Consider the following 12,354-nt stretch of genomic DNA (forward strand, 5'->3'; position numbering starts at 1 on the left):
AAAGCCTTGTTTGAGGATTCGAATGCCTGGGTCGCCTTGACGGAGATCTTTGCGGACGTCCTACGAGACCCTCAGCTAAGAAGTACATACCTGATTATCGATGCGTTAGACGAGTGTGTCACTGATCGGTCGAAACTGCTTGACTTCATCGCAGAGCAGTCTTCAGCGTCTGCTCGCGTCAAGTGGATCGTCTCTAGCCGCAACTAGCCAGAGATTGAAGGGCAGCTGGAGCAAGCCTGGCACAAGGTCAGACTGAGCCTTGAGCTGAACGCAGAGTCTGTGTCGGCAGCGGTAGGTGTGTTCATTCAACACAAGGTGTCTCAGCTGGCACGGCAGAAGAAGTACGACGAGCAGACTCGTGACGTAGTGCTGGCGCGATTGACGTCAAACGCAGATGGCACCTTCCTGTGGGTAGCGTTGGTGTGTCATGACCTCGAAGCGACAGCGAGACGGAACGTTCGGAAGAAGCTGGACACCTTCCCGCCAGGCCTGAACGCGCTGTACGAGCGGATGATGCAGCAGATCAGCGCGTCGGATGATGCCGAAGTTTGCAGGCAGGTGCTGGCTTCAACTGCGCTCGTGTATCGGCCAATCACGCTAGAGGAGCTGGTGGTCCTTGTTGAGCCGCTCGAAGACATGGCCGACGAAGCAGAGGTGCGGGAAATCGTTAGTCTTTGTGGATCGTTCCTTAGTCTGCGAAAAGACACCGTCTACTTTGTGCACCAGTCTGCGAAGGACTTTCTCTTTGCGCAAGCATACAATAAGGTCTTCCCGCATGGGGCTGAAGCTGCCCATCACGTGATATTCTCGAGGTCGATCACGATCCTGTCCCAGACATTGCAAAGGGATATGTACAGCCTGGAAGCGTTAGGTGTTGCTATCGAAGAGGTTCAACCGCCTAAACCAGACCTGCTTGCATCCTCTCGCTACTCGTGCGTCTACTAGACCGATCATCTGTGCGACTCGAAGCCTGAGTCTTGGGCAGATGGTGGTGGTGACCGTCTGAACCGCGCGCTCTCGCAATGTTGTTGGCTTTATACATTCTCGCTCCGGGGCTGATCGCACAGTCTTTATCCAACCATCGTTTATCTAGGCACCCGGTCCGGAAAATTGGCCGAACTCACAAATGCCTTGGCGCACCACCATTAGTACTACAGCACCACCAAAACAGCATGTAATATAGCATTTACGGGCTCAAATTGAAGCGTGAGGCTTTCTAAATGTATGAAAAAGCTATAAACAAGCTTTTTCTTGGTGTTGTAGCTTGTTTGGGACGTTCAGGAGTTGTTTTCGTCCCATTTTCTTCACCACCCAGTCATTTAACCATCAAGATCAACACAATCCTGCAGTCTTTGAGGCATTGTATTAACCTGAGCATTTATAAACCTCTGAGAGACCTTCTGCCATCCCTCAATAGCCAATTCTCTCGTTTCAAACTCATCCCAATGCGGGAAACGAGCCATGAACTGCTTGGGTAACCTTGCAGACCATCCGAGATCTTGGAGAAAGCGATCAGCTCGTTCCAAGTCTTTTAGGCTTAAAGCAGGTGGCCTCCCTCGTTTTTCTTATACAACCTCATTATTATGATGTCTCCGATCAAATAGTTCGTTATCCTGTTGTATTATAGACCATCCCTAAGTCTTTCTGACTCCATAGAACCGAAACAAGTCGATGTGGCTGAAGAGGATCTTCCGGTACTTCATGTAGTCTGCCGCCCCCTTTATCCGAGCTTTTTTAGGTGTTTCATAGGCGCGATTTGGCATATCGGGTATGGCGAAAAAGATGCGCGCAAAAAAAAATTGGGTTCGATAGGGTGGTTGTGGAGGTAGAGGTGGTTGCGCGACGCTTGTGTTGGGATGGAAACATTTGTTGGGGTGGCCCAGGCTCTGAGTTCGGCCAATTTTCCGGACCGGGTGCTAGGTAACGGACCGGGAGCGCGATTTCTTCACATTATCGCTTAACTATTCCAATATCGGACGTCCATCTCTTTTAGTCATCGTAGCAGACAAGTATTGAGGCTCCACCGGGAAGACACAGTAAGCTAGCGGCCACCGAAGCTGGCCACCCACTGAAGCTGGCCACCCGCCCAGAACTCGGCCACCCATTAAAAATCAACGTAATTAATTCAACCTAGTTACAATTGCCACTCTGTACACATAGACTAAAGAGTTTAAGCTGCTGATTTAGCTGCTGCTGCTCTCTCTGCTGCTTTTTCTGCAGCGTTACTATTGTTTTGTAACTCTAAAAGAGCAGACGCCTGCACTGCTACCATAATTGTTTCTATATCTGCAAAGCGTTGATTTGAATTTACATGAACTTTCTTTCGTGGCTGCTGAGGCTTAAGAGCCTCAAGTTGACTATATAGTCTTTTGTTCTCTGCTTCTAGCTGTGCTGCGCGAGTATTTGCTACTGCAATAGCTTTGCCTGCTTTTTGAATAAGCTGGTGAGTCTTGCGGCTAACACTCTCGTTCCTGTGCAGCTCTCGCTGAGCTATAAAAAGATCACGAGGTCCACGGGGGGTAGATAGATAGCTCTCAGCAGGTTGAGCTTGATTCTGACGTGGTGGCGTAACAGGCCTCTGAGCTACCTGTGAGGAGTTAAATACCCGCTCAATGTTCAATGGACAGATGCCTGCAGTGGCCCATCCAGCTCGTACTACTCTGTCAGTAATCGCAGCCTCTCTAGCGTTATAGTAGGCTGTAATAAAGCGTTCTTTTTTAACTGGCGCTGCGTCATCTAGATGCGATAGTTCCTGGATCTGGTTTCGGTAGAATCTCTTCACTACTGAGAAAACTGAGAGATCTAGTGGCTGCAATACATGAGATGAGTGAGCAGGTAGAAACAGAAGCTGAACTTTATTCTGCTTGCAGGTCCACAGGAATTCCAGATCAATGTGGCTGCCGTGGCCGTCCAGAATTAGCATCCTCTAACGATCGTCTGATGGAGCCGTCTCAGGCAGAAATATCCGTTGCAGCCATTCGAGGCCTATCGCATTTGATGTCCAGCCGTTCTCAGAGGTTGTGTAAAGCCAGTTAGGTATTATCGCAGGAAACCAAGTACTCTGTAGGTTCTTGCCCTTAAATATCACCCCGCAGCGCAGTTTCTTGCCCGTAGCCGACACGCATTCGATTATTGACGCCCACTCGCGATTCTCTGGCGACTGCTTGTAAGCCTTGCTCTTACGGCTATCTGCGAGGACTCTAGTGTTTGCACATACCCCCATAGCCTTGCCAGTCTCGTCCATATTCCACATATCCTCAGTGCGTATACCTAGTCGTACGCGAGTCCTCTCAAAGAGCTCAAGAAACGCGCGTATCTGTTCCTGTGTTGCGCCCTCAGCCCGCGAGCCCTCTATCTTTCTACCAACAATAGATGCGACGCGTAGGTTGCGCTTAAGAAAGAAGGATATCCAACGCTTGCCCACAGGATTGTTGTCACCATTTATCCTCAGGATTCGATTCGCCATTTCTCGCGCGCGCGCGTGGGATGGAGGAAACGCGCGTGCGTCCTCTTCAAGGATCCATTGTACGAGAAATTCCTCTTGTTGTGGAGTTAATCGCTGCTGGTATTCGTGGCTAGATTGACGTGTCTGTGTACCACGTAGTCGGGCCGCAAGCGTGCTTCGAGGGATCTTGTACGCCTTTGCAGCAGCTCGTTGACTAGTAAAAACACTAGAAACAATGTCGCTAATAGCTGCTTGAATTGCTGCTTCACGGGGATCCATTTTGCTTGCGTGGTTATGGAGAAATCACGAGCGTGGAGTGGGTGGCCAAGTTCTGGGCGGGTGGCCAGCTTCAGTGGGTGGCCAGCTTCGGTGGCCGCTAGCTTAGTAACAATCTCTGGACAGGGATCTCGGGGTCGCGGCATGAAGTCGACTTGTCGATGCAAGAATGCGGCACAGCTCTTAACGACTTGCATCCATACCCAACAGTACGCTCTTCATCCCGCAGGATCAACACAGGCGCAGCAGCAATGGCCACGTCGATGCACTTGGTCTGCAATAAGCTATCATCAGTAAATTACTGGTCTTGATGGCTATGATCAATCCCTCATGTTCAGGAATGAACCAGGGTTGGTTGTGCGGGCCGCCTGGTTGGCGTGTGACGGCTCGTAGTGCCCCTCCTTCACAATACATAGGCGCCTTTCTAGCCGCCATGGGCTTATCACAACCCACCAATCTGCATTTCCTCTCGCGATGGGGGGTCGCACAGCAAAGTATCCACCCGGGTTGACACGGCCCTCATCGTCTAAAGTCTCATCGATGACTGGCTGCTTGACGACTGCGCGGTATGCGCCTTCCTGCACGTGGGCCAACTCGGCTTGTCGCTAAAGTCGTCATACGTCGCAGCATGAGATGAACCTCAGGAAGATGTTGGCGAAGCAGTCGCGCGGCTCATTTCTACACCTACCACTCTAGGGATTTGAAGGATGTTAAAGCATTTAAGCGAGTCCTGCTAAGGGATGGTCTATGATGCGATGGCAGTACACGAGTGTGAGGCACAGTTGCTGTAGGATTACCCTCCAACCACTCATGCGCATGAACTTCGGTTTAGGCGGCCTCACGAGACTAGTCCGGCGCCCTGCCGGCCTACGACTGGATCATAGACGCCATACCGGGTGTAGGCCTCTAAGTTTGCCCAAGATCAGCATGGGCATGACCTGTCTACACGGGTATTGGTAGTTTGCCGCGCCGGGCGCTTCCACCCACCGTTCACTCCCATGTCACGCGTCCTGAACGCAATGCGATGCCTGTGATACAGCAGAACGAACGAGTCTAACTGGTTCTTTTAGTATTTCCGACCCCAATGCCACCCAATAGCCATCTTTCTCCTAAGCGATGAAACGAAACGGCTGGAGGTCCATGTAGCTTACTTTGTTGTCAACCGTGCCGTATTGACAGCACCGCCTGGTAGCAACGCCAGACCCCGCAGGGCCCCTTACCGACAGTATGGACAGCGCACTTGTTAACCGATAACCAAGACCTAATAATCAGAAAATGATATGATAGCCTGAGTCTCCTCGTCAACCTGGTCCTCAGCCTTCATCGCAAAGCTCGAACCCCACCATGTCCCTACAACTTCGCATAAGTAGCTCCCAGGAAAAGCGACCTGCTTTTCGAGGCAACTCACGCCGCTTGCTTCGTTTAAGCGACGTTCCGGAATCACCTGCAACACTTGGAGCGGCTTGCGAAGCGGTCGAAACGGACGGCCGTGCATGCCGTGTGGCGCTTCCTACTGGAGCGAGCGATCCGTGGTGCGACAAACATCATGATGAATGGAGAGAATTGAGCGAAAAATGGGGCAAGACGCAGAAGGAAGCAGAAAGAATTGTGGTGCTCAGCCTTGATGTTGCGAAACAAAAGGTTATGAAGTTGCGCCAGTCCGTGGACCTTAGGCGACAGATTCGGGACCGATTCTACCCTGGTGGTGGGGATATTCAAGACTACATCAAATGGCTTGCAAAGCTAGAAGGCGATGTCCGACAGCTCGCAGACTCCTTGCTCAGTAAGCGCTACGAATCTATGAGATTTGAACGTGGCCTAATACATAGGACAGTGCAAAACTTGCAGCGTGGCCCGACCCCAGAAACCCCCGGAGTACATACTGGCACCCCTCATCCTGATAGGGTCAGTCTAGGAGAGACAATTACGATCCTCCGATCACCACTGGATCCCAGAATACCCATCGACTCTCTTCAAGGAATGCCGGATGATGGCACCATCCTCGTCCTCAAACACTTTTACCAGGATCTATGTGCGGACAGTGTTCGACGACTGTACAATATAGTACCAGACTTGGACGACTCGCGCAAGCAAGCCAGCTCCCCTGATCAAAAGGATCAGACTCCTCCTGACAATGGCACCGACATTATTCGCGCCTGGTTTCGCATCATGGTACTGAATGATAGTGAAGCTTCCACCCTCGAACATGCGACTAGATCGAAGAGTATCGACGAGTTCTTGATGGGATGCCAAGCCAGTCAACTGGAAGAGTATTGCGACTACTTCGAAAAGGCCTGGCGTCCAAACGCTGTGCAGTACCTTCGCGTGGCAATTTGCGCCCAGACTCTTGCTGGTGGAGACATCAAAACTATACAGCTGCTCGGCGGTACTATCCCAAGTACGACCGAAGGACTGAGAATGACCAAACCATGCTGGGACATACTGTAAGTCAACACGTATCATTGAGGGTCGTGGCTAATACTTCATAGCTATCGCTGGTTCCCTACGCTGCTCACACCCTGGTCACTTGCCAGTATCTGCTCCAACTTCGAAGACTACACAACCATCTGCAAACTGTTGATGCTGAGGCTGTACAACGACCACTGGTACGATCCAGCCAGTATACTGAGCGAATGCTCAACTGGTGTTTACATGGGCTTCATACCAACTACGAAAGGAGACTTCACCGCTAGTGCAGGTCTCCGACAAGAAGGTCAACTATGGGTGCAACGGCAGTCACGTAACTACCTGTGTGGACAGATGGCTATCGGCGACCCTCTGACACAGGCATTCCTTGATGAGCTTCGGAAACGGACCTCGACACTCTACTTAGTCGTCTACGAAGGCACACACGCGGACGCTACTGTGCATCCAACTGAACCTGATCTGTTCATCTGTCGCCATCGCTCAGCAATGACCCTGGACGAGCTCGAAAATGTCGACTATAGTACCACGTTGACGCTAGAGGAGATCAAAAACCATCTGCGGATGAGAAAGACGACCATGTATGATCCGATAGTGGTCGACTCCTGGCAATTCATAATCATCGATCGCGAAGTGGGACTGCCTTTCCGACTGATCGACATTGTGCAGGATACACTGGCGATGCTCATCGGTGACCCTTCGCCCAGACAAATGGCAAAACGTGTCATTCGCGAGATCATACCGCCTTCTGTGCAGGAGATCTTCTTAGAAGAGATCCACATCGACTGTACACCCGAATTGCGCTACCCACCACCAGCCGAAGTTCAACATGAAGGCAACAGGTGGAGATGTTACGATCCGGATCCCAAAGTCCTTGCCGCACGGCAGAAGAGGATGACCCAACAACAGATCTCACGGGATGACAACCGCTTCATCAGACGCGTCATCGAGGACATGGAGCGATACGGCATCGTCACCCTCACAACAGAATATGAAGAGCCACAGACCCGACCAATCATCGTTCAAGCTTCTGACGGCGCACCCGACCTCTACTTCCCGTACGAGAGCGGTACGACGGTATCCGAGAGTGGGCGCTCCCTGTCGCTTCCATTGCCACCACCCAGTTGCCTCCGAGACTTCACAGAGAAGTACAAGCAAAAGCATCCAAACGCAATCATGGCGAAAGGCTCGATACAGACTCATTACTGTGCATGGCCAATGCCCGCAATCAAGAGTCTGGGCAAAAGCGGACTCAATTTCGCCACATGGGAAGGCCATGTGTACAGGTGGAACGCCATGCGTATGTCTTCCTCCCTCCTTTTCATCCACACTACTTGAGTTCTTAAACTAACTATATCTAGCATTCGATCGTCCCTCGTCCGCAAACGCATGGCAATACTACATCCAACACTTCCTCAACTCCAAATACCCATTCGTCATGTTCTACCTCACCACATTCGTCATTTGCGCCACCGACCAAGAAGACGGTGATCGAAAAGCTGCGACCATACTTGAAGAGATGGAAGATAGAGGTTGGAGAGTCACACTACCGAAGACACCCGAGTGGACGAGCGACATTGATGAGTTGAAGCTTGAGTTGTTGTTCAATGGTGTTAAACCGGCCTAGAACTATAGACAAAGATGTGCAGATGCATAACAGGCGCGCGTGGTGCATGCATAGAGAATTCGACGAGGTTGGGGTAAAAGAAAGGTGTGGAATGTAGGCATGATATAGGTTTGGGCTGCATGGGCATATATTCGGGCATAGCGGGTTTTGATGTGGTTACGTTAGATAGTTTTGGAGCGTTCAGCCGTGCTGCATACCCCTTCTTTCAATGAAATCGCGGTGTTTCGACTTGCCTGGAGATGTTTATCGCATCAGATGGTCCCAAATATCAAATGCATCTCAAGACCTCGCAAAGTGGCGGTATTGGTACATGGTAATTGTTGAGTGGAAGCAAGAAGCGGGCTCAAGAAATATGGCGCACTTCAATTCACGACAGAAATCAAATGACTTCATAAGGCCGCAATCTTCACCCAAATCATAGAGCAAGATGTCGCTCTGGTTAGTTGGTTGGTTGGTTGGTTGATTCCTACACGGTTTCAGCCGCGAAATGCAGCTATGCCCGGATGACAGGCATGGCAGACAGCCGACACGGTGCGGACGTAAATCTGCACCGCCCCACTTCACTCTCGAAAGAGCCATCTGTCCCCAGAGGCCTGCCGTTGTCTGGCTTCTATCTACGACTATGTACATCTCGTCTCTAGAAGTGACGTGTTTGCCTGCGTTTGTGTTCCTCAAACTGTCTTCCTGTGTGTATGCCGTACTCGAAGCCTCGTGTGTGTAACGTTGTTTCAAGGCTCGTAGAGGCACGGTTGCCTCATGCTTTGCGACCGCAATACCTTCAGTCTCCCCCTAGCGTTCAGCTGTCGTGTGTGCTAGCTTGCCCTCGTGCCCCAGGGCCTGCAATGTGTTCTCCGAACTCCGATATTCTTTAGTGTTGTGATGCCGTCCACTAGGTTCCTATGCGGCTGTGTTGTGTGGTGTGACCTGCCACCAGGCGCTGCGGCAGCAGCATTTCGTCGTAACGCGGCTCCACAAGAGCGATGCTCCGCCCGTGCGTGCCGTTGAGCCTACTGAGCAGGAGAGCTCTCGCGCGAATCTCCTCAGACCTTTTCGGTTGTGTCGAAGGGGCACCACTCCCTCAACACGTGGGGCGACAGTGGACGAGGCTGTCTGATGATCTGTAAGTATGTGGTGGCACCGATGGTAGCATGCCGGGTGTCTGTGAGGTGATTCGCGTGGGAGGTGATGCTGTTCAGTCCGAGGGCGCGTCGATGCGGGACATTGCAGACATTGTCCGATAGCGATGGGCTGACCAGGAAGCCCATCAGTGACTGTATTGTGTATGTTGTGACCACTATGCTTAAAGGGGTGTCTGGGCTCCGTCGTCGCGTCTTGCATTGCTGTGTCGTGGCTAGATGGCTGCCGCTGCATTTGGTGGACGTGTCATGTTAAGTAGCTTGCTCGCAGATTTTGTTCGTCTGTGTCTGCCAGGGCCGCAACAGCGACTCTACAGGTGCCAAACCGACGCGGGGGGACGCGTGATGGCCTGTAGAGACTATTGCGGCCGCTGGCAGATGTTTTTGAGGCTGTTGTGATGGGTAATTCCAAAAATTGATTTCTCGCTGTTTGTCGTGTTTTCGGTTAAGTGGGGTGCGCAGCTTACTGGTGGAACACGTTAATGACTAATACCTTCGCTTATATAATCCGTGTGGCAAAGCTATCTAGGCATCCACATATTTCCACCTCCATATTTTTCTAGACGACGCCATGTAACTCATCAACCATCGCCAAATAAAATGGAACTAGACACCGACCGAAAGCTTGGGGAAGTGCTCGGCTCTCCAAATGCATTCATAGACACCATGTTGGAGATCCAGCAGTGTGTCATACCGCGAGTGGAATTTTCACATTGGGCTAGTCACCTCCGCTTCATACAAACGCCAAGGATCGACTTGGCTGAGCTGAGCGGGGTTTTCACTGGACCGACAGTTTTAGGCCTCACTGAGAAGAATGATAACCCAGGAGAAACGAATTACCTAGCAGTTTCATATTGCTGGGACTCATTCGAGTTTGCCAATGGACGGGATAATCATCCGCGCTACAATATTCGGACAAACCGAGGTCTTCGACCCAGTAGGACGCCAACACGCGTTCTGGATAGGTCTATATTTTACGCTATCGTACACGACATCCGCTTCATCTGGATAGATCAGGAATGCATTGAACAGGACAATCCTCTTGACTTGGAACAGGGTGTTCAGTGTATGGACCAGGTTTATAGATCGGCTGCCCACTCGATTGGATTATTGAACACAGAGATCAGCTCTCAACCAGTCTTTCATACGCTTACCCACCTCGTGTCCGATGAGAGGCATAGAGTGGCTCGAATCTCTTCCTGGGAAAATTCATGGTACAACCACTCGGGAAATCAAATACGCTCAGAAATGGCCGATTTTCTACGCAAGTTGTCGGGTGACAGGTGGTTCTATCGAAACTGGACATATCAGGAAGCGAGCTGTGCTCAAGACAAAATGCACCTATTGATACCGGTTAGCGCACTGGTCTCAGATTTTGACCGTTGTTTCAACGAAGTTTCTGTACGACTTTCTGAACTCTGGTCGGTCGCTTCCAGGGTCAGTGCGGCAGAGAAACCCCTTCGGTCATCTCAACTCGACCATTCCAGCCCGCTTGCAATGGTCGGGCTTTGTGTGCAGGCTTGGAACCAAGGACGACGGTTGTCATGCCCACAGAGTTACGAAGTTGCAGGACAAATGCGATATCGAGACAATTCAGTTGCGGCAGACCGCCTGGCAATTACAGCAAACCTATGCGGGTACACAAGACGTCTAGACTCTGCCGCGTTAATTGCCAGAAGATTCTCATACAGCGTGTGCGCACTGGCGCTTGCCCTACTCAACGGAACCATAATCCCTTCGGGCCGCACAAACATCTTCTCGTCTATGGGCAAGCCGTTATTTCGTTGGCAAGAGGAGACAATCTACGACTTTTTGATTTCCCCAGAATACCTGAGCACAGCATATGCTAATCCTGATCGCCTCGAATCACGCCTGGCACATGTTAGAATCACGCGACAGGGTTTGGAAACGCGAGGGTGGCTCTGGAAGGTTGACAGAAAAATCACCCTACCTTGGGTGAGGGAGAAACACCAAAATTTCCTGGAGAAGCTGCAAAATTCCACCAATATGATAAGCTTGTCCCCACAACTCTATGTTCTTATAAAAGATCTGTTAGATGGATTTGAACGACTAAATCTACAGAGAATCGCGGACACATTGTACGAATGCGTTAGAACAGGACAGACTAAAACCTCGTCTTCTCGCCAATCTACCTTGGACGAATGTACAACGGATCCATATTTCCCAGGCCACTGGCTTTTCCATCTGATAGAGAAATTCCTTCAAACGGGGCACTTCTGGTGCGGCAGTCTCGATGGGGAGGAGGAGCTTAGTAGTGTTTTCGATTGCGAGGCTCCAGCAACTGTGTTCACTGGAAGTGATGTTGAATTTAATGATGTCCCTCGGCCTTGGGCGGCTAAAAACTTCGTATCTTGTGAGGTGATTCCGGTATCAGAGTCTGCAGATAGCGTCAAAGAATTGATGCATACGATGAAATCTATACACGGAATTTGGCATGGCACGGAAGCTTCCAGTAAGAGATATCTTTTTCTGTGGGGGGACATGTGATCTCGAGTCTTCTCTTTTGGCGGCAATAGTAAAGCAGCAGATATTACCCAACGATTATCTATTTGCCTCCTCACTACTAATCTACTGGCTAGATGCTCATTCCTGAGTCCTGATACAGTCGGGTTTCTTTTGTAGTAATACTCTCATGGCGCTTAATCTATACACGTAGCACTTTGCCGCATTTGGTACTAGCAGAATATGTAGTTGTTTGCTTCTGAGAACTTGCACTGTTATACAACAGGTATCCAAGGAGAAGACTTGTAGGCTGTCCTCCATAGCTTGCTTCTAGCAGGAGTAGCTCTGGACCTAATTAGCCTTGCTCTCACCTACATGTCCACTAAATTTTAAAGGCAACCTTTTCATTATCGAGTCCCTAGGCCAAAGCTTTAGCGAATCAACATCACAGGGGCGAGTGAGCCTGCTAATAAATGATATTAAACCAGCGATAAAAATTGACTTGGCACTCGACGTTGCCACCCAAAGCAGGGAGGACGGCCGACCCGCTCCTGCCAGGGGCTTGCTATGAACGTCCGCACTGGCTGACATTGCGAAGAGATACAAGGGCCATTCTCGATGATAGGACGGCATGCAGCCTTAGAGAGCGTAGTACCTTACCAAGCAAAGCTACCATCAGATTTCTGCTCCACCTTACCCAACGCTTATAAGCATCGACGATCTAAACTCTTCATCATCCTCAGAGATTAAGCTGAAGCGCCTTGCCACGCCCCTAATGATTGCAGTGCTCATTCAAGGAGCCATTCGTTGTACAGCTGTGCGTTGTACAGCCGTGCGACAGCTGTACCCTCAAGATATGCAGACCCTTTCCTACCTTTATACATGCCTGCAGCGACGGCGCTCTTCTGATAGCGACATTCAGCTGCTACTAAGTATGTGTATCGGTCGTGATGTGCTTAAGAAGGACGAGGACGTGGTGGGTC

At 50.6% G+C, this 12,354-nt stretch overlaps 1 protein-coding gene across 1 annotated transcript; it reads left to right on the plus strand.

Moving 5' to 3' along the window:
• Positions 1-5,065: 5,065 nt before the first annotated feature.
• On the plus strand, positions 5,066-7,772 carry ALTATR162_LOCUS12104 (uncharacterized protein; the record flags this gene model as incomplete). Its single annotated transcript, XM_043319749.1, has 4 exons — positions 5,066-5,504; positions 5,556-6,165; positions 6,211-7,445; positions 7,507-7,772. 4 exons carry the CDS (start codon positions 5,066-5,068, stop codon positions 7,770-7,772), a joined length of 2,550 nt encoding a protein of 849 aa, XP_043175684.1.
• Positions 7,773-12,354: the final 4,582 nt, after the last annotated feature.

This window comes from Alternaria atra (assembly GCF_907166805.1).
Source record: "Alternaria atra isolate CS162 genome assembly, contig: 40, whole genome shotgun sequence".
In the NCBI taxonomy this organism is placed as follows: domain Eukaryota; kingdom Fungi; phylum Ascomycota; class Dothideomycetes; order Pleosporales; family Pleosporaceae; genus Alternaria; species Alternaria atra.